The sequence below is a fragment of the Acomys russatus genome, chromosome 28 (genome assembly GCF_903995435.1).
Source record: "Acomys russatus chromosome 28, mAcoRus1.1, whole genome shotgun sequence".
In the NCBI taxonomy this organism is placed as follows: Eukaryota; Metazoa; Chordata; class Mammalia; order Rodentia; family Muridae; genus Acomys; species Acomys russatus.
This window is the reverse complement of record NC_067164.1, coordinates 21,700,919-21,727,085: the sequence shown is the minus strand read 5'-3', so window position 1 is coordinate 21,727,085 and position 26,167 is coordinate 21,700,919. Positions and strand designations below refer to the sequence as shown.

Sequence of the window (26,167 nt, the reverse complement as noted above, 5' to 3'; positions counted from 1 at the left end):
TTGTTGTTTTCTGGACAAAGAGCCTCCCTGTTTTCACGCATCCTTGTTTTGAGCTCATAATCTTCCTGCCGTAGTCTCCAAGGCCTAGGGTTACAACTCACTTTCCTTCCCATTTACTCAGGACAATGCAGCCCACAAGTTTCTCAGTACACAGTGTGACGCAACATAGAGTGAGCTCCAAGGAGGGCACTCTAAAAAGCCAGAAGCCTGGCATCCAGCACACATCCTGGTGTCCCTTTCCGGTCTCAGGGAAATGAGATAGTTAGACATTGTGCTCAGTGCTGGGCTAAGCTAGTCTTGGGGAGATCCTGACCAAACAGAGTAGAGCTGTTGTTACCCATGTAAAGATGACTGCTCTCCGTTGTGTCTTCTGGGTGGTTCTACTTAGCTGAATTGTGACTTTTTTAAAAAGTTATTTTGTACTGATAACATGACACTGGTTTTGGAGGAATAAGAACTATATCCGCCTGTTGTGTCATCTGGCTGACATCACTCTCCAAACAAGTTCTGCTTAACAGACTCATTTAATTAATTTTGAAGTATTTTATGGAACTCACTTCCCTCCCATCTTCCCTCTCTTCTTTGAAGAGGATCTCATTTTAATTTTCCTTATCAGTTTCCCTTTTCTTTCCATTCTTTACATGTATTGTTCATTTTCTTAAGTTTCTTGTCAGCACAGTCAAATTCTTTAGCACTAAGTTTACAACAAACCCCCAAACAGTTGACTTTGAAGACTTACCCTTGTGTTGATTATGGTCAATATAAGATTAAAGACTAGTAAGAAAGTGTTTCAGCATCCAAATGATTTACCTTTTCATTGTTTGGACTTGCTTATTGCCTTATTTATTTAAAGACTGAGGAGAAAATGGAAACTATTGAATTGTGTGCTATGGCTATTAACCTTCCTGGCCATAGAAGCCGCTCATCCTGTATCACTAAATTGTGACCTAGCAATAGATGTACATGGTGCTGAGTAAGGCTTGTCCGTGGATGGCAGTTATGCTGCATCAGGGCTAGTCAGGGTCACGCTCTCAAGATATGATTACATAGAAGTGGAAGCAAATACAAGTAAATATCAACAGAAAGGTTAAAATTCTGATTAGTAAAAGAAAAAAAACAAGGATGGTGTTTTACCATCCATTTTCTCAGTGTGGCCCTGGCTGTCCTGGACTCACTTTGTTGACCAGGCTGGCCTTGAACTCCCAGAGATCTGCCTGACTCTGCTTCCCAAGTGCTGGGATTAAAGGAGTGCGCCACAAATGCCAGCCTTCTGTTATACCTTCTACAGGTGTTAGAGTGCCTGGGGAAGGCAAACAAAACTTCTGGTTGCCAAAACATTGCGTGCCTTGCGTCCATTGGAGTCTGATGTGAAATACACTGTATTTTCAAGACTTTGGGGGAGGGGGGTTCAACACAAGGTTTCTCTGTGTCCTGTACTTGATTTGCAGACCAGGCTGGCCTTGAACTTAAAGTGATCTGCTTGTCTTTGCTTCTCCGAGTGCTGGGATTAAAAGCGTGCGCCACCAGCTGACAAAATATTTCTATTTGTAAAATGCATTTATGCACTTGTAAATAGAAAAAGGTATAGTCCTTTTTTTTTTTTTTTTACTTTGCAGCCTAGAACAGTTTAAAGTAAACAAAAATTAAAGACAAAAGAAAAAATAAGAAAAAAAATCCCTAAGAGATCTGCTTTCAATATGTTAGAAATATCTCTGGACCAGCATCCTGTGACTAAAAATTTGCCATATTTGTGAAGTCCATGCATTGAAGCTATCCTGTTGCCTACCCTCTAAAAGACCCACCAATCAGAGAGCGTTGCAGAGCAGGCATCTCTGAGGCATTAGCAAACATTGTAAGTTAATATGGATACAGAATAAGCTCTTTCAGAAATCAGAACCATGGTAATAAAGAATAGCATAGGTATATAATTACCCCTGGGAAGTGAACAAAGGCTCTCCTCATCTCATGCTACAATAACGTTTACTCCCATCTTAACTCTTCCTAAATCCTCTTGCTAATTATTGTATGGCATGTATGTGTATTGAGCTCTGTGGTTTTTGTATTTTAGCCTGTGATAAGATTACAATTTATATTCATGCAAAACAACTTGTTATTGAGTAGATAAGTCTTGTTGTAATTTGAACACGAAAGAATACATAAACAGAATGTAAAGTCTCTGTAATAAAAATATAAAATTTAGTGTTACTGGGTGGTTATCTAGAGTCTGGAAACTTGGGTGGTTGTTTTTTAACATGGCAAGTAGAATTGGTGAGACAAACAAAAATCTGGGTCAGGTGATAGATTTACTAGCAATGAACCTCCAGGGGTGTGTGTGTGTGTGTGTGTGTGTGTGTGTGTGTGAGTGTGTGTGTTGTGTGGCTATGTGTAAGCATGTTTGTATCTGCAGTCTTATATGTTAGTTCAGGGATGCAGGCATATGAGTGCTGGAATTTGACTGTGTTTCTTTTTAAGCAATGAGGTCAGGATGATGCTGGCCTGGATGATGATATTCCACTATGGATTCAGCAGGAGTTACTAGTTCCGACATATTTGGGGGTTATGGAGAGGCAGCACATGCATCTGAGAATGGTACTGTGTCAGGTCTTCTCTATTCTTGAGTGTTCCATGAGAGATGATGCTTAGTGTTCATCTTTGCTATAATTATCTATGTATTGGGAAACACATTTTATCTGTGAAAGAATTCTAAGTGGATACTATAAAAAAAATGTGAACCATAGTTCAGAGGATATGAATAGATTCTAAAAGTATCCTGGGACATAACTGAGGTTCAGCAAGTCAGGGCCAATTTTCCCCTGATGACTTTTTGGCTGAAGCCATAATTAGAGGCCACTTTTAGTTCTCCTCAGCACTCTTCCACACACAAAGCTGTGGCACACAGTAATGCTTACCCTCAGTGACTGAAAATGAACTTCTGGTTAAGTACAAAGGGTTGTTTTCTGCCAAGCTCAATTAGAGGAGGAAGTGGCAAGGGTGGATACAGGAAGGAAAATATTCTCTTGTCTTAACTGTGGACTGTAGGGTTGCTTATGGTTTTGAAAAGCAACCTCAAATTAGGCTTTGTTAAGTGAGACAGACATCTGTAAAAGAAACCCATGACCTGATGAAGGCCCACAGGGAAGATGACATTGGTTAAAAATTCATATCATTTGACATCTGGCCTTGGATTCTTTAGTTGTTGTGTGCAAAGGTCCCTGTGTAAGTTTGAGTATGCCAGTTAATGCTGCAATGACTCTGATATTGTTTATGGTAAAGTGAAAAAGAAACTTTTAACATGGAAGATTATGGTAAAGAGTAAATGAAAGGATAATTACTTAGCATAGTACTCAATTGATTGCTATCATTTCCCTAATTATCTTCCACCTTTACTCCATCTGTCCATATTAACCATGATGGTGTGGCACAGTCTGAGAGGGCCCAGAAGCAGAAATGAAGTCAACCCATGTGGCTGGGGCAAAGAATTTCACGGTAGAGTTAGTGAAAAATATGACTTTGGGACAGTCACAAACCTAAGTACCCAGAGGCCTGATAGCTCCACTATGAGGATCCTACTAGTTGATGGTCCTTGGGCTGTCAGGTCAACAGCCAATCCTATGTGAAGCTTGTAGAGCAGATTTAACCCTAGATAATGGTCTGAATGAGAAAGAGCAGGCCAATGGGATCAATCTTGAGTTCCTAGGAGGCTATTCAAATCTCACAGATTGTACATAATAAAATTTTCTCTTTCAAAAACACAATACAATTTGAAAATACATTGGGATGTACAAAGAAAAAAAAAATGATTCTTTAGCTGGATCTGGCCCGGACAACTGAGTTTACATGACATCTATGAGACAGAAGTAAAAAATAACCCATTGATAAAGTGAGGGTCAGTGGAATCTTAAAAGATATTTAAAAGGATGAAGTTCTGAGCAGCTGTTAATGATGTCAAATCTGATCAGCAATCATGGCAATGAAAATGAATATCATCATTGCAAGATGGCGGCGCCTTTCGTGCACTGTATATGATCTACCGCATAGAGACCAGGGAACTACCTGGGAGCCACACACCACAAGACCTGGAGAACACTAGGTGAGTGAGGTCCCACACAGTGTAGATGACAGGTGGGCCTGGCCCCAAGTCAACAAACGGCCCATGGAGGACAGGAGCCCAGTCCCTAGACTCTGGACTAGAACCCACCTGCAAACTGCAGGCGAGCTCTATAACATGAATTTGGTATATGCGACTAAACTCTTGGGAATGAAGCACCAGAGCTCCTGGCCTAGGGGAAATCTCAGGGAAACAGGTAGATCTGTCGTCAGTCCCTCACCCACCCTGCACCAGGCCACAGAAAGGTCCAGGTGCAACACAGGTGCCCAGGTGTCTGTGAACATATTACTCAGCCACAGTGGTGCGATCTGAATGTGACCAGGCAAGGAACCTAGCTACCAGGCACAGCAGACCATTCCTGCGTAATTGGGAAGATCTAACCCCTTCTAGCCAGGCTCCACAGCCTGGAAGGGCCTCTCACGCTCTTGGAAGAGGCTGGGAAGGCCTGAGGTGACGGAACAGAAAAGTACCCAGTGGCCCCAATGCAGGAGGACTGAACCACCACAGTTGTGTGATCTGAATGGGATTTGTCAGGAGACTACCCCTGCTGACAAGTGGGGAGCCTAAGGTGTGAAGCAAAGTCTCCTGGAGCTGAAACCAGGTCACTTGCCTGTTCCAGGGAAGAAGTCCCTGATCTCCACAGGCAAGAGCACACGACCTATAATCACTCACCAAATATCTGCCCTCAACGACCAGTAAAGGACATCAGAAGCAACCTTCCTACATCAGAGACATCAAAATGACTGAAGACCAGCATAAGAACACAAACAACAAAATCCAAAACACTATGGCATCTCCAGATGCCAGCTATCCCAAAGAAAGCAACCCTGAGAACTCAAAGACAAGTGAAATACAAGAAAATGACCTCAAACCCCTAGAAATGAAGATAATAATGAAAGAAACCAATAAAATCCATAAACAAATGCAGGAAGATACAGCAAAACAGATTGAAGACATAAAAAAGGCCTATAAAGAGGCACTGGAAAAAATTCAGGAAAATACAAACAATCAGATGAAGGAAATCAATAAAACAGTCCAAGATCTGAAGATGATGATGGAGACAGTGATAAAGGCAGAAGAAAAACAGGAACAAGAGAACTTAGAAAAGAAAGCAAGCAACACAGAAGTAAGCTTCTCTAACAGAATCCAAGAGATGGAGCAATGAATCTCAGATACAATCACAGAACTAGAAGCAACCCTCAAAGAAAAAGAACAGGCATTAAGTCTTAAATAACCTTATACATACATACCCTAGGCATCTTGTACCTGAGTTTTTACATTTATTGAAGGTGTTTTTGTTTCACCCCTTCTCTCCACTGGGATGAACACTTCCACCTTTTAAACTTTATATAGACTCTCATATCTCGCAGCAATTTTTGAAAAGCACTAAGAATTCTTAATTGATCTCTCTTGATCTGTGCTTCCTGTGGTCTAATTTTCTGTGGGCCTATTTTGTATCCTAGATAATCAACAGAATCTCCTCCTTGTATGTTTTGGGGGGCAATCTGTAATCACCAGCAAGGCAAGGTTCTATTTATTTAATCAAAAATCTGTCTAATTTACTTGCATCTGAATCAGCCAATAAGATATCATCCATATAATGGTAAATTATGCATTGAGGAAATTTCTTGCAAATTATCTCTGATGGCTGTTGTACAAAATATTGACAGAAGGTAGGACTGTTTAACATTCCTTGTGGTAAAAACATTCCAATGATATCTCTTTATTGGGAAGCTTCTATTAAAAGTAGGTACTGAGAAGGCAAATCTCTCTCTATCATGCTCACATAAAGAAATTGTGAAAAAGCAATATTTAAGACCAATCACTGTAATAGGCCATTTCTTAGGTAAGTAACAATTAAGGCTATGAGATTCCGGATTGTAAAGTTCCCATTGGCTGAATAATTTTATTAATTGCACTGAGATCTATTAACATCCTCCATTTTCCAGATTTCTTTTTGATGACAAATACAGGAGAATTACAAGGGCTGCTGGACCTGTTGGACTCTTCTATGAGTTGTTCTTGGACTAGCTTTTCTAGTGCCTGTAATTTTTCTTTAGTCATAGAGCACTGTTCAATCCAAATAGGTTCTTCAGTCAACTACTTTAGTGGCAAGGCTGCAGGTGTTTTATCAGCAGTGGTTTCCCAATATAATTTAGAACAGTTGGACCCTGTTGTTTCTTGTTTATGGATAGCCTGGAAAGACTATAATTGTATTTGATAATCCCTTTCTATAGTTTTGATTTTTTAAAAAATCAGGAGTATCACCTGTTTTCTGGCTGGCTTCTGAAATTGGAGGAATGTTAACCTGGGCTTTCCATTGTTGTTACAGATCTCTTCCCCATAAATTTATGGCTATATCAGCCATGTATGGCCTTAATTTTCCTGTTTGACCTTCTGTCCCTGTACATTTAATCCATATGACACTTTGTTTTATTTGAGATAATGTTCCAATCCATAGGAACTGTGTAGACACCTTTTGAAGTGGCCAAATTGGATGCCAGTAATCTTAGGAATTTATAGTGACATCTGTGCCAGTATCTAGTAACCCCTCAATCTCAATGCCATCTAATTGTAATTTTAACTTTGGCCTTTTATCATTAATAGTAGTTTGCCAAAATATTTGTATTTTAGTATCTGCAGTATCTTTTATTTTATCTATAGGAGTATTTTCATCTTCATTAAATGGGTTTTCTAAGTCTTCAGTAGTTCTATTCGTTTTATCAGAATTTGAATTTTCTTGCTGTCCTTTAGAATAATCTCTTTTTGTTGAACAGGAAATGAATGGATCATGTTTTTTTTGTTGTTGTTGTTGGGCCTTGAGGATAGCCCCTTAGTCAATTTTCCAAAATTAGGGAATTGCCTTTGGTATCTATGGATGACCTAAATTCATGAGCCATATGACCATTCCTTCCACATCTTTTACATTTTATAGGAAATCTTTTCTCTGAATTATTACCACTGTAAAATAATTTATCTTTAGGAATGGTTTGTTCATTATGATTTGAATTTTTACAGTCACAGCAGTGAGCATTTTGTGTTTTGATGTCTCCTGTAGTTTTTTGTCCAATTATAACTGAGTCATGAGTATTTACTTCTATTTTTGAAGTAATTTTAATCCACTCATGAAGAGGTTCAGATTTTGCCCTCAAGGGTCTAATAGGCTTTTTGTATCCAGCATTAGCATTTTCAAAAGCTAGAAATGAAAACAGAATTTCTTTAGGTTTTAGTTCTATTCAGAGCTTTAGTTATTCTTTGTAAAATGTCAGTGAAAGATTCATTTGAACCTTGGGTTATTTTTGTAAATGATTCCATTTGTGTTCAACCTTGTCCCAAGCACTCATTGCTATTGTTCAGCATTGTTCTAAAACAGCATCATCAACCTGTACTGTTAATTAAGAATATGGGTCTTCACCTAGTAACTGGTCCCTGACAACATCAATGCCTCTAGTCCTATTGTCCTGCTCCATAAGTGAGGCCTCATCATTCCACCACGCCAGCCATTGTACTTGGGGACCCGGCTCTAAGATGGCAATCATCAAATCTCTCCAATCTTTTGGAATTATATGATTTCATGTGGCCCAATTATTAAGTATCTGTTTGACACATAGTGAGTGTAAACCATAACTGCTTATTGCCTCCTTAAACCTTCTTAATTCTTGTGTCTCTATAGGTTGCCAACCAGAACTCTGATAACCTTGCAGATTTTCCACATATCTTGGTAGTTTCCTTTTGAAGACTGGGGAAATCATTTTTGGTTTTTAAACAAATAATGACTGCTTGTGGTCTTATTATAAAGTTGTGTTGTATGTCCCAGCCTTTTTCCTTCCGTTTCTATCTCAATATTACTATTTTTAGTTACAAAATTTTCTAACTTTTTTTCTAAAGTTTGTTTCCAAATTTTATATTTTTCATTGAGCTTTGTCTCCCATACCCTAGTATTTTCCTCAGTCCAATCTATAATTTTTTGTAATTTTTTTAAAGCCTTTTCCTCTCAGATTTATTATTCTTAGGTATAGCGTTCCTAGTTTCTCTTCTAAGGTTTGTTTCCAAATCTCATACTTTTTATTTTGCTTTTTCTCAGATACCCTAGCATTTTCCTCAGTCCAATCTATAAATTTTTGTAATTTTTTCTCTAATACCTGTTCTTTTGAAGAATTACAGAAATCTAGAATGATTAAAACAGTAGCCATGATCAATAGCATGGTTTCTCTCTCTCCTATTTGTATCACGACATCATTTAAAAGAGCATTTAACAAAGCCCAAAAACGTTGTTATTGTGTCTTTCATTTTTTGATATCTTTTTAAATTTTAATTTTATTAATTTATTCAGATTACAACTCAATTGTTATCCCATCACTTGTATCATCCCATTCCTTCCTCCTTTCCGTTTTCACCCTATTCTCCTCCCTTAGGTCTATGACTGAGGGGGACCTCCTCTCCCACTATATGGCCATAGGCTAACAAGTCTCATCTTGGTAGCCTGTTTATTCTTTCTTTGAGTGCCATCAGGCCTCCCCACCAAGGGGAGGTGGTCAAGGTGTCTTTCATCTTTAACTTATCAACTTATAACAAAGTCTCTATTTTATTATTTGGGTTTTCTCTTTGGGAACTATTCCTCCTGCCAAACTATAACAAAGTACTATTTTTCGAGGGTGTGGATACACTAAATTTGTTGGGCACCAATTTGTTATAATTAAATGTATCTGTTTGATGTAGGGACTCATTAACTGACACAAAGAGACTGAAATGTAATTCAAAGCTGTAAGCACTACCCTGGGCAGAATCTAAACTGCTACTTTTTAAACAATAAACTAAAATAAACTACTCTAATCCTCATAACCTATATATATCCCAAGCACTTGCCAATATGATCCTCAGTGGCTTCTCTCCCCTAAGTTTCTGTCAATTGTCTACCATCAACTGTCAACCTTCAACCTTAACTGTCAACTCTCAGCTCTTCCCCCTCTCCAGGAAGTCCCATCTTCCACTTCCTGTCCTTCTGCCCAGCTGATTGGTTAAACAGCACTTTACTGACAGTTGTTAATACCCACTCAAGACATTCCCACACAGAAGATAGAAAAGAGGGGTAGGACAGGGGCTGTTATGAAGCAGAGGGAGTGCTAGACAGAGAGGAAGAAACCTTTTCTTGGCTATTCTGACTAGACACACCAAATGTAATTGTTTGGGGTATCAATAAAGTATGAATAGGTACTAATCAGGTTTTAAGCTTTATAAAAGAAGCATTCAATTGAGTATGATACCATCATGGTGTTGTTAATGTTATTCTGAATCCAGAAAGAAATGTTTGCAAGTGAAATTATGAATTTGTTTTTCTTGTAAAATAAGCAAATCTATCACAGGTTATAAAGGTGCTAGTGGAGAGGAGGTCTAGGACAAAGCTTACATTTTACTTTCATTTCATATATTTTATTAAGTATACTTGCTCTTATCTGTTATACAACACTAGACTATTCATATTAACGGGTCAACATGTCATATTTTAGCCCGTGTGTATGTGTAATATGTAAATTGGGCTATCTGTAACTGTCTTTTCGAGCATCTATCCTTACTCTAACATAAGAAATACCAAAATCCCTTCTTCTAGTGTTCTTGAAAAAGCATCATGCTACTTTATCTATAGTTATGACCAGTAGCACATAAAACCTTTTCCATGTCTACCCATAGCTTAGTGTCCATGGATCAACTTCTTCTCAGCTCTTCCTGCCCCTCCAAAGCCTACAGTAATCAACACTGTATTCTCAGCACGAATTACACCAACCTGTTTACATACCGTATGAGCAATGACACAACAGGATTTTATAATTTTTATGACTGAATAGTCCTCCACTAGGTTTATGTACAACGTTTTAAAAAATTATTTCATTGACTGAAGGGTGCTTAGGTTGTTTCCTCATTTGGCTTTTATTGTGAATAGTGCTACAGTAAACTTGGGTGTATAGATGTATCATTATATAGATTCCATTAAATTTGGATAAATACCCAGTAAGAAAATTTTCTGGTCACATGGTAGCTCTATTTTTAGTTTTAAAAGGAACTGTTATACAACTGTCCATAATAGATGCACTAATTTATATTCCAATTTGCATGCGGAGTCCCTATCCACATTCTTGTTGGCATTCTCACCACAACCAGTTTTACTAGAGTAAGGTGGCGTCTCCCTGTGGTTATGATCTGTTGTTCTCAGATGATTCATGACACTGACATTTTTCCACAGCGGGCTTACATTCTTACCCTTTGTGCATTATCATACTGAGCTCAATGTGCAATATAGAATAATTCTATATCCTTTTTCCTGAGGTGCAAGAATTGTGTATAACTTACCTAATATCTGTGGTTCTTGGAAGAAGTCTCTTTTTCCCACTAAAGTAGACTTCAAAATCTTCAGATTTTAGTCTGTGGGCATAGTCGATATATCCTGACACTTCTTGCCCATGAGAATTTTTATCACGAATGAAGATTACAGTCTGGTAGCGACAAAGAATGGAAAAGGAAGATGAATAATATCACTTGAGTACTTCGAGAAGCTGTGCTTAGAACCACTGCACATGCACAGTGTATTTCAAGAATTTAAGTTTCACCCTTACGATTCCATCAGGTAGATGCTGTTATTTCTTCCCTGCAGGAACTGAAGGAACAAGAAGCCTTATATGTAGATGGTATACTCTCAGTAACTTTACAACTGAATTATGATAAATAATTCAGACAAGTATTCCTAAGAAAACCTTATTTTAAGTGTTATAAATATATCACTTTATTTACTTTCACATCATCCTTACCTCCTTTATGGTCATTTGTGCATAAGAAAACAGATGCAGAGAGATGCTGAGTCTTTCCATGTCTCCCAGCTATCAAATGGCAAAATGTTATCCAACCCTTCTAATTCTTTCTCCAAATGAACTTCTACATATATGATATTATAGGTATATTAATAGATTCTTAGTGCCGCGACAGTCAAACTTTATTTTGCCAAATCAAATATGTTTACTAAACTTTTAGAATAAGTTTTATGCTCTCATGCATGTTAATTTCTTCACAAATACTACTGACAATTCCATATTTTCATAATTCTAAATAGCGAAGGAATGGAGCAAACGACAGCAGTGTTAAAATACAGACCCTCAGAACTTGTGTTTTTGTCACCTACACAATTGGCATGGAAAACAGAGAACGCCAGTGAAGGACAGACGCAGTAAAGCTAAAAATGAGTGGTAACACAACAATGTACAGTGAAGGCTGATTTAGGTAATGAGAAAAGACCTGACGACAGACAGGCTGTAAGTGGAGGCCTGGATGGTGGAAGCAAGCCACAGGAAGAGGTGAAGCCTAAGGAGCAAAGAGAATCTGTGGCACAAAGGCTTAAAGCACAATCATGCAGTGGCGACGGCTGGGTTGTAACCCTCAGCCTTCAGACCCGTAGGAATGCTGCTCAAGTTTGAAGGCAGAGCTGATGTAAAAATAAAAAAAATATTATGTTCTAACTGGAAAAATATGTATTTGTTTTTAAAGTTAGATCAAGTAGTAGAATTCTATGGCAAAGTTCACTATTGGATAAACCCAGGAGACTGCCTTTTCCTCTTCAGCACTCATTGCATTGCCACTTGATGGCTCTTTGTGGCCATGGATTAACATAGTTGACCTTATGTGTCAGGGCTTCCAAAGAATAAAGCTATAAAACTGGAAGGATTTCCCCCCAACTGATTCTGGTGCTTGTCTATTCTGGTTGTTTGACTGTAGGGTGCTGAAAATACTGTGCCAAGGAGAATTCTGAAGCAGTTTCTTGCTACAGAAAGGGGGGAAGTATCTCACTAATTAATCTCACTCCCAGTAGATATGTCAGGATGAACTAGCACCTGCTCTCCTATGCTGCCACCTGACATTATTTCAACCCTTGGTCTTTACGTTCTTCCACCCAGCCTCTTGGTAAATCAGGAGAGGTTGCTTTATGATTGGTGTCACTTGTTTTCAGTTTCCACGGCATCAGTTTTGAATGGACACAAATCCAAAGAGACTTTCTGGGAGTCTTACACTACTCAACCAACGATATGAGTTGCTGCTGCTGCTTCTTAAACACACTGTTGAGCAACAGCTGCTGGTGAATCATTAACTTTCCTAGAGGCACTGGGCCCATCTTCATCTTCAGCACACTTGTGGGGGTGGGTCAGTCACACTGGGAAGTAAAAGAGGAAAAAGACGTTCTAATGTAGCCTTTCTATTTTCAGAATAGAACTCTACACCAGGGAAATCTCAATCTCTCTCTCTCTCCCTCTCCGCCCCCCCCTCCCCCATATATCAAACCAGATATATTGCTCATCTTTGTGTCTAGATCAAATCGGAAACATAGCTTCTAAAATACACTGGTAAGAACGTGGGGTTAGACTTAGAGTGCAAGGACACAAAGACAAGGACAGAGCCCAGGGCCAGCTCTGGGATGCAGGCATCTGAGTCATGACCTCCACCCTGCTAGAACCAAAAGCTCACAGCTCACACTTTGCCCCATGATAAATATGAGAAATCGTCAGTCTGAAGAGGAGCAGTGACTCCAACTACAAACGCTACTTGCTCTCATTAAGAGCCCAAAGTACTGAGTGCTTTTTGCTCCTATCTTATATAATCATTTAAAAATTGTATAATGTGGGTGTAGGTCATGGTGGTGAAAAGGGAACTATGGGAGGGGAAAGAGAAGAGAACATATGACAAGAATTCAGAGGAGGGATGCTGGGAAACAAAGTGGTCAGGAAGAGCCTGTCAAGGACAGGGAGGGGAGAAGGAGAGCAGAGGCAAGGGCAAGGTGTGTATGAATGTGCTGTAATGAAGCTCATTAATCTGCCTGCTAGTTCTGAAAAATTAATAAAAGTTGTATAAGGTAAGGCAACATTGTTACCCTCCTTTTGTGAATGTGTGTGCTAACACACTGTGATGTTAAGTAAATGCCCACAAATGAGCAGTCAATCTTCAGTTAGACAAGGGTCGGCCTCCTGTGGTGTCCACATTCTTATTGGGTGTGCAGACAGATCTGATTTTAGGTCCTATTTGCTGAGGGACTCTGGTGAAATGGTCTCCTTTATAACAGAGTGAGTTAGCACTTGCCTTAGAAGCCCCCGCTTAAATGCAACAAGCCTATTTCTGCTAAGCACTCAGCAATGCCTTGTTGGCAGTAACACTAAATACATCCTACCCACCTGCTGCTTTTCTACCTTTCTATTTTTATTGCTACTGTGTTGAGGATGTGTTAGTTTCATCAGCTTCTTGGGGGAAAGGAAATGGGCTGCTCAGGCTAGACTCCTTGCCTAGATGTGCTTAGTTGAGATAACAATGCATATTTTGTTTTTGTTTTTGTTTTTTTTGTTTTTTTTTTTTTTGCTAAATGTAGTCCTTCTTGGGGAAAAAAGGAAGGTATTTTGAAATTTAAATGTAAATATGCCTTTAACATTGTTACACATGTTTAGAAGAGACCCAAATGAAGATGAAGCTGTGAAACTGGCTTTTAAGGAGCTAGAAAGGAAGCCAGGTGTGGCGGCATTTGCCTTTAATCCCAGCAGAGGCAGGTGGAAGGCTGTGAGTTCGAGCCCAGCCTGGTCTAAAAAATGAGTCTAGGACAGCCAAGGCTACACAGAGAAACCCTGTCTCGAAAAACCAAACAATAACAACAACAACAAAAGCAAAGTGAGTCCAGAACATCCAAGGCTACACACATAGAAACCCTGACATAAAAAACAAAAAACAGCCGGGCGTGGTGGCGCACGCCTTTAATCCCAGCACTTGGGAGGCAGAGGCAGGTGGATCACTGTGAGTTCGAGGCCAGCCTGGTCTACAAAGTGAGTCTAGGACAACCAAAGCTATCACAGCGAAACCTTGTCTCGAAAAACCAAAAACAAACAAACAAACAAAAACCAAAAAACAAACAAACAAACAAACAAAAAGCCCAAAAAACAAACAAAGCCAGAATGGGATATATGAGCCCCGTAGCTGACGGGGCTTTTCTGCTGAGTGTGGCACAGATCGGTAACTACACCTTTGCTATTCTGGAGCCTCGTATTGTTTAAAAATAATTGTTTAGGTTCCTCTGATAGCATTATTTTTCACATTTATTCCAGTTGTTTTGAGGGTACAGTTTACATAACATCAAGTTCATCCTAAAGTGTGAATGCATAACTCAGTGGTTTTTCAGCAAATTCACAAAGTTGTGGGCCAGGGTCCAGCTTTTGGTGGTTTCCATGACTCCGGGGAGATCCTCTGGCAAAACCCATTAACATCCCCATCACAGCAGCCTCAGAAGTCATGGGTTCACTTGCTGTCTTTTGGTTGATTTTCTGCACTTTCATATAAGTAAAATCATATAATAAATAAATGCACTTTTCACTTTTAATACCATTTTAAAAATCACAGTTAATTTCCCAAAAGGTATGTGAAAGCTATAATTTATATAGTAAAGGGCTCTTTTAAATGATGTTACACTTATTTTAAAAAATCCCCAAATGCCATTTTCATTAGAACCCTTAATTCTCTCTACTATCAGCTAAGAATCAAAATGCATTGAGGCTAAGTAACACATTTGATGCTACACAGTGAGTTGCACATACTAGCTACTTAGAGAAAACTGGCTTTTAATTAGCCACAAATATAAGGCAGGGTATATATCTATTATATATATATATATAATACATATATGTATACAAGCAATTAAGAAGCCTCAGTGTATGCTTATTGCTGATATAGAAGTGGAGTTTGAGGCACAAAATTGGGATTGTGAAATCTGAGATTTCAGTGATAGAGTCCGTGACCTCAAAAGCAAGCAGGTGTTAAATGAAAAGACTCCTGGAGTGAATACTTAGGTCCTCCTGGCTTTTTGTATATTGGAAAAAGATGAATTAAAGTAAAATTTAGTTGGCTAATGTATCATTTAGATCTTTGGCTGCTTTTCTTTTCCCAGAAGTAGATTAAAATACAATCTCATAAACTTGTTATAAGCCTGGGACATGTGTTGCCTGGTTTCTCCTGCCAACTACTAATGAGACAATATGAACCCGATACAGTGAAATGGGACTGTGTGTGAGGCCAGGGGAGCCAAAGTCGCAGAAACAGCCCAGAACACAAAAGCTTAGCAGCACTCTATGGTGCTGACTCTCAGGCAGGATTTCAGATCTGAGGAGTGTCTGTGCTGCCCCTTGGCGACCATCACTGCCTCTTACAGGGGAATGGAGGAATGTTCATCTAGAATTTTACAACTGGGGAATGTGCTAATGAATCATTAATTGAAGGGCACACACGCACGCGCGTGCGCACACACACACATGTCAGAAGAGAAGTGATGAATTTGTAGTTCTTTGGGGATCTGCACTATTTTTAAATATTTCGAAGGGGATGCCAGAATAAATTTCTTCAAAACAGATTACTGTATGAAATGTCTACGCTGATAGTTGACAATTGTGTTTTGATTCCATGCTCTCTGATCCTCTTGGGTGGATATGTATAGTCTCATTAGCCACACATGTCTCGGGGCTGTTGGAAATGGTTCATTGTCTTCTCTCTTGCAGACAGACTCAGAAGGACCACACTGTTTTCTACATCCAGTTGGTCAAAGTCGCTCCCAGACTTGCCCCAGTTTCAGAGGCAGGGAAAGCAACTTCATCCTTTCTAGGCGGGGCTGCTGTTGAGCAGCTCTGCAAAGGGGAGAGGCTGGTGATGTGGCCATTGTACTCCAAGCGTAACTCACTACGAGTGGCACATACAGTTCACTTGTGTGTTTGCAATAACTGAAGATTTGATTTCTAAAGGAAATCACTGACGCTAGTTTTTCCTTCTGGTTTGTAAGCTATATCCATATTCAAAGTGGTTGGATAAGTTCTTATGTTCATGTACTTTGCAGTACCTGTGAGGAAAGTAATAATTTAAGATCATTTGTCCTGACCATCAGAAGTCAAAATGGCCTAGGGGTTTGAGTGAATGAAAGTAACATGCAGAACCACATAAGTGGTTTCACTTATATAAACTCCAAATGTTAGGAAAAAAAAAAAAAAACCTGAGATGGTCAAATTCATATACAAACTGAGATTTACCTTTAAAACTCAAAATATAAACTAAAAGTCTTTCTGTGGAGCCCAACGTGTTAATCCAACCCAAAAGGTCTATGCAAAAACAAACTTTATCTCCCTAAGTAAGAAGCATTAGCTATGGTGCACACAACCTTCATGTCCGCTATGGTTTTCACTATGTCTAAGATTTCTCCAAATATTTTCATAAAAAAGACTTGTCTAAAACAACGTTTCAAAAACTAAAGCAAAATTACTTTAAAGGGATATTGACGTTCTAAACTCAATACCAATGAAGTAATTTTGATTATTTAAAGTATTGACTCAAAAAATAAATGTATGCAGGGCTGGGGAGATGGGTCAGTGGGTAAAGACTGATGACATGAGCTCAGAGCCTCAGTGTCCATATACACTCCAGGCAAGTGAGGTAGCCGCTGTGTGATCCCAGTGCTCTGGAGTCAGAGACAGAGTCTCATTAGGCAAGCTGGCTAGCTAAGATTGGCCAAATCAGGGAGTTCTTGGTTTAAATAAAAGACCTGTTTTAATATATAAAGTTGAGTGCAATTGAAGAAGACACCCAATACCAATACACAAACACACATGTGACTGTACTTGCACCACATAAATGCAACAGACATACACATATACATGTATGCCATACACACAATAGAAATATAAGAAATAAGTGACTACAAATAAAGAGACTATGGTGAAAAGAATGAATAAACAGTATGTCTTATTGCATTATTGTAAAGAATGAAGTTAGAATATAAAATTAAATAACATTGTTACAAGAATTGGCAGAAGAATGGAATGTACACACGTGGGTATGTGCATAGTATAAATGCTTTTCAACAGGATAACTTTTCTGTCTTTTATGAGTACCTAGTCTTTCTTGTAGCATGCACTTCCAAACTCTTGCCTTTAATCATACCACGTTGTTCCTTTCATCCCCTGGATTTCTAGTTTGCATACTCTACAAACTCCAAATCAAGAATTCTTGATTGGGGCTGGAGAGATGGCTCAGAGGTTAATAGCACTGACTGCTCTTCCAAAGGTCATGAGTTCAATTCCCAGCAACCACATGGTGGCTCACAACCATCTCTTCTGGCCTGCAGGCAGAATGCTGTATACATAATAAATAAATAAATTAAAAAAAAAAAAAAAGAATCCTTTCAGCACCTTGGGGCTACCAATCCATCAAGCCACATGTTTCACCATGAATGATTCTATGTTCTGTTTCCTCTTTACTCAGTGGCAGCAGCATTTGTTCATGTGCAGAAGATTTCAAACGCACTGAGCACTCCTCAGTACTCACTGAAAAATCTCCGGCAGCATTTCAATCCAACTTTCTCTTTATTCTGAATTTGCTCAGAATAATTAAGATAGATTTGGCTAGAAAACTACTATAATTAGTCATCCTGAAGGTTAATAATTATAAACTCAAGTGGACTCCATACCTTTTTATAACAATTTTCATGATAAATTTATCCTCTCTCTTACAGCTTGAATTTTGTGTTGTTTTTCTCTTATCAAACTTTCTTAAGTTCTTTTGTTTTCTCTATAAAATAGTTTAGTCAGAATCAGTTCATTTTCTTCCTATAAATTCTTCCTGCCTATGCACACCCAGTTCTGAGTTTTACCACACTAATTTAAAGGCTGATAATGTATAGGCTTTCTAAATATTTTCTCCTGTTTTTTTCTATTTGGGCACATTTCTTCATTCTTTCCTATTAAATTATAGTTTTTCTTCTATGAGGGATTTTCTATTGGTACATAGATTCTGTAACAGCTACTGCTGGAAAGAGAAACAGTACATCATAGTCTTAAATGTCTTTTTCTCTTTATGGCAAAATTCATATTCCTTTAGCCATAAAACCAATCTATTTGGACCACTCTGCTAAAATAGTTCTAACAGCATTTATTCTGTCTTTAAAATCCATCATGATAATCAATTCCCAACTTTCATTTGGCTGAAATTCCATGGCATTTGGTACAACCGTTAGCCCCACCCTCTGTGAAACATATCGCTTACATGTGCTGGGGACCGCATAGGTCCCCACGACCATACTATTCTCTATCTTTCTCGGTATCTCCTGTTCTTTCTATAAGCATTGGAGTCCCCAAGGCTTGGGTCTGTCCCTTTTATGTATCTTGATTCATCCACCAACTGATCTTAGCCATATCCCTGGCTTTAATGATCGGCTCTTACTCTTCCCCATTCTTTATATTCGACTTTGCATCTCATATTGCCCTCTTCAAGACCCTGTTTCCTATTTCACTCTCCTGCTCAATACTTTTTTTCTCTAAGTAAAATACAATACTATACCTAATTGTTCAAGCCCAAAGCCAAATGCTTTTATCCATTATTTCTCATCACACTCCAGTCCATCTGAATCTGTTGACAAGCTCTGCCTCTACGTCAGTACACATGCTGGGTTTGCATAAGTTGCTGGTCTATCATTTCTAAACCTCTCTCTATTCTAGCTAGTCCCATTAGTGAAATGACATCTACTGTTGTGCTCCTTATATTTTATTTGTTTGCTTTTGAAGATATAGTTTCCATGTATATCCCAGACTAGAAGCCATCATATAGGCCAAGTTTGCCTTAAATTTACGATGTAGCCTTAGCCTGAGTGCTGGGAATGCACAGCCATGCCTAATTTGATGTGCCCTTTTGTATGGAATTTTCTCAGACCAAACAATAGTCTTTTAGAAAGCTTTTCAAGTTTGATCTCTCACACTATTGTAACTAAAGTAACAAATATATTCTAGGCTCTGTAACTTTGCCATATGTTGGTTTCCATCATAATTCTATTTGCCTGGTATTTAGTTCCTTAGTTTTGACAGTTTTCTTTCTGTCTCTTGGATACTAGGGTCCATAAAATAAAGACTTTTATTTTATTCTTCACTATTTTCTCAACATACCAAATATTGTCTGGTATACACTAGTTTCTCAATAAATGTTTGCCCAATGAATGGATTTGTGTGCTTCCCACATGCAATACCTCAAAGTGTTGAGGATCCAGTTGTGTTCCATCTTGATGAAATTTTAGTACAAAGAGAGAAAAAGAGCATTACATTGATTATGCCATCAGAACCTTTTCAACCACAATGGACTAAAAGTGAATTGGAAAACATTTTTTAGTTAGATACTGGGAAGTTTACCTGTCTAAAAAATAGAGAATTGAGGTCTAATTTGAGGGGACTGTGGCACCAGGAGAATTCTACAAACTGATGTTGCTTAGTTTGCTTTGTTGAAAAACACAGACTGAAAGAGCATTTTTCATGAAGCCAGTTTTTATGCCCAAGCTTCTATGTCTACCTCCCACCTCCCCTCCCCTCCCTTCCCCTCCCCTCCCCTCCCCCTCTCATTTCTTCATTTCACTGAGTTGTTTCCTATATTTACCATGCATTAGGGTCACCTTGTAAAACAGGTTGCAGTAGCCCACCGCAGAGCTCCTAACTCAGCTGATGTGGAGAAGAAGCCAGTTTGCCCCTTTAGCACTTTTAAGTCTGCTGTGCAGGAGGATCCCAAGAAGCACCATATTTTTTAAGGGGCTTTGTCTCCATGCTGACTTGGGACAGGAAAATACTGTCCCTTGTCATTGGGTCGTGGATGAAGCAGAGGTTTGCAGAGAAGGATTTTAGTGATTACAGAGACAGGCACACTTCTAGTTGCTGGAGTCTGTGACTACTATCATACATTGTTAAGACCTTTGTTCTTGGTTTGCAGGTGTCTTGTAGTAGTGGCAACAGAAGTTAAAAACACATACAGCTAGTACATTGATTTGTTTGGGGGACTGACAGCGGTCAGGACTATGAAGATTTTTTTTTTCTTGCACTGGAAAGTACATATACCAGCCTCAGCTTCCTTTCAAAAACAATGATCTTCCGTCTTCAGTGAGTCAGAAACAACTTTTGAATGACAGACAGCCAGAAGGAGCATTTTGTACGAAGCCCTTGTGGGAAGGATTGTAAGCTTTGTCACAGGTGAAAGCTGTCTTGGCGGGCTTTGCCCTTGGACACACCACGGATACTCCCTGAGATTAACCTTGAGATAGACTGTGTGGAGTCATCCTGGGCCTGGAATTCAGGAAGTGGGAGGAGGGACTCCACCCGGATTACTGTGTTTCTAATTGACCCTCTATGGTAGGAGGAGACCAGCCCTTGCACATCAGAGACAGACAGACAGCGAGGACAAGAGTAGGCAGCAGGTTCGGACAGAGCTCAAGGGCATGTGGATCTGGAAAAGGATCAGCGAACAGGCCGGACCAGCACACAGGCCAGAGACACCTAGGGACCCGTCCCGTGGAACGGATACCGGAAGGTACACTCTTGTTTCCCTTTAACCTTTTTTCTCTCTTGTGTAATATAGTTGGGTTATATAATAAAGCTTAATTGTTAAGAAACAGAGCCAACAAGTCCTCATATGAGTAGGATAGTACTTGCTCATTTTTTTTTCTTTTTTATTGTCTGGATCCTTTATGTATTTAGTTCTGAGACATGTCTCAATTGATTAGTTCCTTATTTATTGTAATTCTAAAGTTGAGTTAGTACTTGGTATTAAGCCTAATGTCTCAATTATGCATTGGCTTTTATGTATAAAATTAATTATACTATTCAATTTTTATAATACTTGGCTACAACAGATGTGTGATAACTCTAAAATATATGCAAGTGACTTAAAAGTTTCACTATATTGTTTTATGCTTGAGTTTAATGAAGTGACATAGAGCTGTCAACTTAATGATAATATGACTTTTACCCTATGATTGTGTAAGTCAGAAACTTGGCATGGGTCGTAATACATTAAAATCAAAGTGTCACGGCCAAATTCCTGCCTTCAGGCTCCTGGGAGGAACCATATTTTTGCCTGTCCAGTTTCTAGAGCTTGTCCACATGCCTTGTTCATGGCTGTTTTTCTTTACATGCAGAGTTAGCAGCAGAACATCTATCTGGCCCCTTCCTAGTTTCCCTATTTGATAACAACTGGAAAAAGTTTTCCTCTTCTAAGGACTCTTACAGTTACACTGAACTGACCCAGGTACTCCAGCACAACCTTTAGATTTCAAGGTAGTTAATTTTAAGCACATCTTTGAAATCCTTATTGCAGAAGATGATGACAATCACATGTGCAAGAGATCACTACATGAGACTCCAGGTAGAGGCATTGCTTGCTGTCATCTGTCCATTTCTATATCCTCAATGTGGTAAGCTGAGATTTTAACGGTTCATACATAACTTAACAGAAAATTCCAAGTGCCAGAAAGTTCAGATTTGCTTCCCTGTTCTTCAAACCTTCACTAGCCAACCAACCATGTCAGCCACTACTGTGACTTGGACATAGTAAAATGTGGTGTCTATAAAAAATGGACACTAGCAATTTCTTCCTTACATAGCCCACTGGAGAATACTGAAGCCAACATAAGAAAATAGAAGGTAAAATGCTTGTAGAGTCCTGGGCTGCTCTTTGTGGCTATCTTCAATTAAACTCTGACAAAACTTGCAAAGGAACAAATGGTTTATGATTTGCTCTTTGGCATTCTATGCTAACTGCTGTTCTGAATACATCCAACTACCAAAAGCCTCAGCTCTGCCTCACATGGTGACACTACACCATACCTTTGCTCTCTGTGCCGAGACCTTAGAGTCTCTAGGAATCCCCAAGAGGTGACGGAGGTTTCAGAAAGAAAAGTAGTCTTCCTTTAGAACATGACACAAAGGAGATCTTGTATGTCATGAAGGGCTGCTATGAGTTATAAATGAGATGTTTTTATGAAAACCATTATAGTGTGGGCTTATTACATTTAGTAGCTTAACGCCACAAAATTTAGTGTCCAACAATGAGTCTCTTTGCTTTGTCAATGCTAATTAAAAGAATTATTTTCATGAAAATTTTATATATTTGATACTTAGTGTGTCTTATTGAAAATATGAACCAAATGACATTTATTATAGTCTGTTTAAGTATAGCATTAATCCCTTTGCTAGCTCAGTAAAACTGTTTATCATTTGTTTTGTTTTGTGTGTCTTCATTTGTGGGACATTTTTCTTATGACCTGTTGGCATTCTAATCTCTGTGTGATTCTCTAGTCTTCCATCTAAGGCTCAGGAACTTACTGAAGAGAGAAAGGCAATGGGTATGCTTTGTCCAGATAGTTTAGGTTTACAATTAAGTGTAGCTGCTTCGGGGTTAAGATGTTTTCAGGTTTAGGTAAATCTTTTAAGTTGATAATGATGAGCTATGATAGATATTGACTTACATTCAGAATTTTAGACTCACCAAAATAGGAAAGATGTTTTCTTCAAGGCTGCCAAATACAAATAGCCAAATCACCATGAGTGTAGGATTTATATGATTCCTGATTACCATTTTGACAGGTGTGAGTTAACAGAGGAAGAATGGACATAAGACTGGCTGGTATTGTGAACTCACATCCTTGAAAGTACAAAAGTACTTGGTCTTCATGATAAATACTACAGGGTTATTTTGATTTAATTATCATAGTTAAGAACAAAAGTATTTTGCATGGGCAGATAACAAAGATAGGTATCTTTTTTCATCCTTAGATTAGATTGTTATATTTGCCTGTGGCCCTTAAGTCACAGCCAGCCTGCTTTGGATTACAGAGACTTTGGGAAGAAGGCCTGCTCTTTTTATCTGATGTTTATTCTCAGGGCTTGTTTTGATTTTTTTTTTCCTTGAGGATTTTGATTTTTTTTTTAATTAGCATGATGCATAATATTTTTGAGTTGGCTAAAGATCCTTCCGGACTTAGAAGCAAAGGAAAAGGGGGATTAAGATGATCTTATTTTAATTTAATCTTTATTAAGCACACAGTTATTCCAGAATTATTGGGAAACATCAAACTAGAATATCCTGAGGACAATTGGTTTTGCCCATTATGTTTTTAGAAAAAGCAATCAATGTCCCAGACGTCCTGTTTCCTTATAAATGAGGTGACTGAGTCTTACTAAGAGCAACTGTTTATCGCTGCTCACATATGGTTAATGGGAAAACTGGCTATGGTAGACTGTGATGTTTAGTTCGCACTCTGTCCTGAGTCTTTGCACTCACCAAACTGCCATTCATGATAGCCGAGTATCTGCAAGAATCATGAATATTTGATCATATACTAGAATGTCAGAAGGTGCAGAGTGTGTCTTATTTCTGTACACTTACAGCACTTTGTAAATGTATAACCTTCTGAGCGGCTCAGATATTGGCTGTTGCTCACTTCATTCTATCACAAGCCTTGAGGACTTGGTGCTTCTTTGAGAGGTAAGCCTCTCAGGTAAAGGCCATGCAATTCCATGTGTCCTGAATGTGCACTCTCCCTTGTCATACCTGGCAAGAAGCAGCAGTGTTCAGAGATGTTGAACCTCTCGATGTTTGGAGTAGCCATACCAACCCCCCAAGACAAAGATCACTTAAGAGCCTTTAATTTAATGTTACAGTGCCAATCCACTCTCTGTTGTCACTATAAGCCAGCCACACTAACTGACCTTTTTATTTCTTGAAAATGCTAGACAATCTTCCATCTTGGCACTATTTAAATTTTAAAACATCTCTGTGTGTGTGTGTGTGTGTGTGTGTGTGTGTGTGTGTGAGAGAGAGAGAGAGAGAGAGAGAGAGAGAGAGAGAGAGAGAGAGAGAGAGAGAGAGACAGACAGACAGACAGAGAGAGACAGAGACAGAGACAGGGAAGGGTGTCCCACGACACATGTATGGAAATCAGAGGAGCACCCTGTGCAATAGATTTTCTTCTTCTACATGTATGTGGATATCAGGGGTTGGGTCAACAGGCTTGCCAAGTGCCTATCCCCAGTGAGCCATCTCACCAGACCCTTGTCTGAGCGCTACTGAATATGCTCCTCCTTCATACCTCTCCACAGAAGTCTCACTTTTCAAATTTCAAATTGAAGTGTTTCCTCCTCTTGGAGACTTGACTCACCTCTGGTTTTGTTTATGTTCCTTCGATTCAGTATCAGCTTTTCTGAACTCTACAGTCTTTCCCTGTGACTCTCTGTTTGCACACTCTGGTTGCTTCACTACCAGAGGAAAGGAGTCTACTGAGAGCATGCACCTTGGCTCATGAATGTCTGCACCAGAGACCTTGTCATGCACTTGCAGGACATGTCTGTCAAACAGAAGACAATGCGGTGACTGAACCCTCAGCCCTCTGTTTAGTGGTAAGCTGACATTGGTGCTAGTGACCCTGTCCACGTATATTCAGCACTAAGGGAGATAATGCCAGAGACTTTCCTACCTCACCGCAGCTCTTTAGTAACCAACCCCTTTCACCATCCACATGACTCCTCGACTTTCACATCCCATCTAACACTGAAGCTTCCTTTCCATTTGCTTATTAGCTGCTGCATGGGGACTGTGGTGGTTTGGATGAGAATGGCTTCCACAGGCTCATATACTTAGTCGCCAGTTAGTGGAATTGTTTGGGAAAGATTAGGAGGTATGGCATTTTTGGAATAGGTTTTGCCTGTTGGAAGATGTGTAAATCATGATGTAAAGCTCTCAGCTACGTCCGTCTCCAATTCTCTGCCTATTGCCACACTCCTCGCTCTGATGACAATGGACTAACTTGAAATTGTATGCAAGTTTCCAATTTAATGTTTCTCTTTCAGATGTTAAAATGCTTTGTTCCATACTTTCTTGACTTTCAGAGTTCCTGATGAAAACTAGGTGATTTCTGCTGAGTTTGTCTTTATATGCAACGAAGTGCTCCTCTCTTGCAGCTTTTCATAGTCGTTATTTTGTGCAGTTAGTGTTTTTAAGTATATTACAGTGTACAGTATAATTCTTTGCTGGTCTTATCTATTTGGTGTTCTGAATTTATCTTGGATCTCGTATTGTGTGCCCCTCTCTTCCATGGAGTTTGACAATTTTCTTGCTATTATATTTTTAAATTTTATTTCGTTTTTAAATTAAACCCTTTTTTGCTTTTATGATGATTAAGAGGTTGGACCTCTTAATGGTGCCCTCTAGACATTGCATATTCTAATGCTATTCATGTTACTCAGTCATTGCTACTGAGTACTATAGTTCATCTATTCTGTCTCCAAGTTTTGATTCTATCTCCTATTTGATTGGTGAGGTTCCCCCCTGAGATTACTAGACTTATTGGCCATTTCATTGCCAATTTTTCTTTTATTTTTTGGCCAGTATTTCTTTGTTGAATCCATCCTTAATACTCTGCACTGATTTTGCATAGTTGAGGTATTTAGTTGTATTCTCTTTAAGTCTGTTCAAAATGCATTTCTGTCCTCTCCGATTTTATCGAACATTCCTATAATCATTCCTTTGAATTCCTTGATATCCACTGTGTTCATATCCTATTACTCTTGATTAGTAACTTGATTATTCATATTTCTTGTGTTTCATTATTGAGAGTTGAACATTCTCTGGGTTTTCAAAAATCACCTTTGAAGTAAGTCTACATTTTATTAAGTTGTGATGTAGTTCCTCATTACTGGGCTTGGGTATAGCTCAGCAGCTAATCTCATCAGCTCATGTGCTCAGGACACCAGACAGGACCATGAGCCCCACTCTGAGAGTAGAACGACGACCGAAGAAGCAATTACAACTGATTATTACGCCCACTAACCAATTAAAAACAAGCACCTGTTTTACTAACATTTGGAAAACAAAGAAAAGTCAAGACAGTGCAATGTGTTCTGGGTTATTATTTGTCAAGATCAGAGTGGAAAGAAAATAACCAGAGTAAGATGAGTGACTAGTTAGTGTAAAGCAACTGAGGAAAATTAGAAGAAGAAAATAAATTAGAAGGGGAGAAAATGAAGAAACAAGAGGAAATAAAATAGCACCAAAGAGGGAAAAGAGAAAAAAGACAAAGAAAGACAACCTAAAGTAATCCCAGCATCAGGAGGCTGAGATAGGCAGACTTCCAGGCTCACACTAGCCCATACTGTCTGTGACAGCTTGTCTGAGTTGTCTCAGAACAGGAAACGAGATAAGACAGGACAG

General features: G+C 38.9%; 1 protein-coding gene across 1 annotated transcript in view; it reads right to left on the bottom strand.

Annotated features, from left to right (window-relative positions):
* Cfap299 (cilia and flagella associated protein 299) overlaps nucleotides 1-26,167 on the bottom strand; it is a 465,505-nt gene that overhangs the window by 58,902 nt on the left and 380,436 nt on the right. Inside the window, exon 4 of the mRNA XM_051170815.1 lies at nucleotides 10,454-10,596. Within this exon, the coding sequence (XP_051026772.1) occupies nucleotides 10,454-10,596 (143 nt within the window). The remainder of the gene's footprint in view (nucleotides 1-10,453; nucleotides 10,597-26,167) is intronic.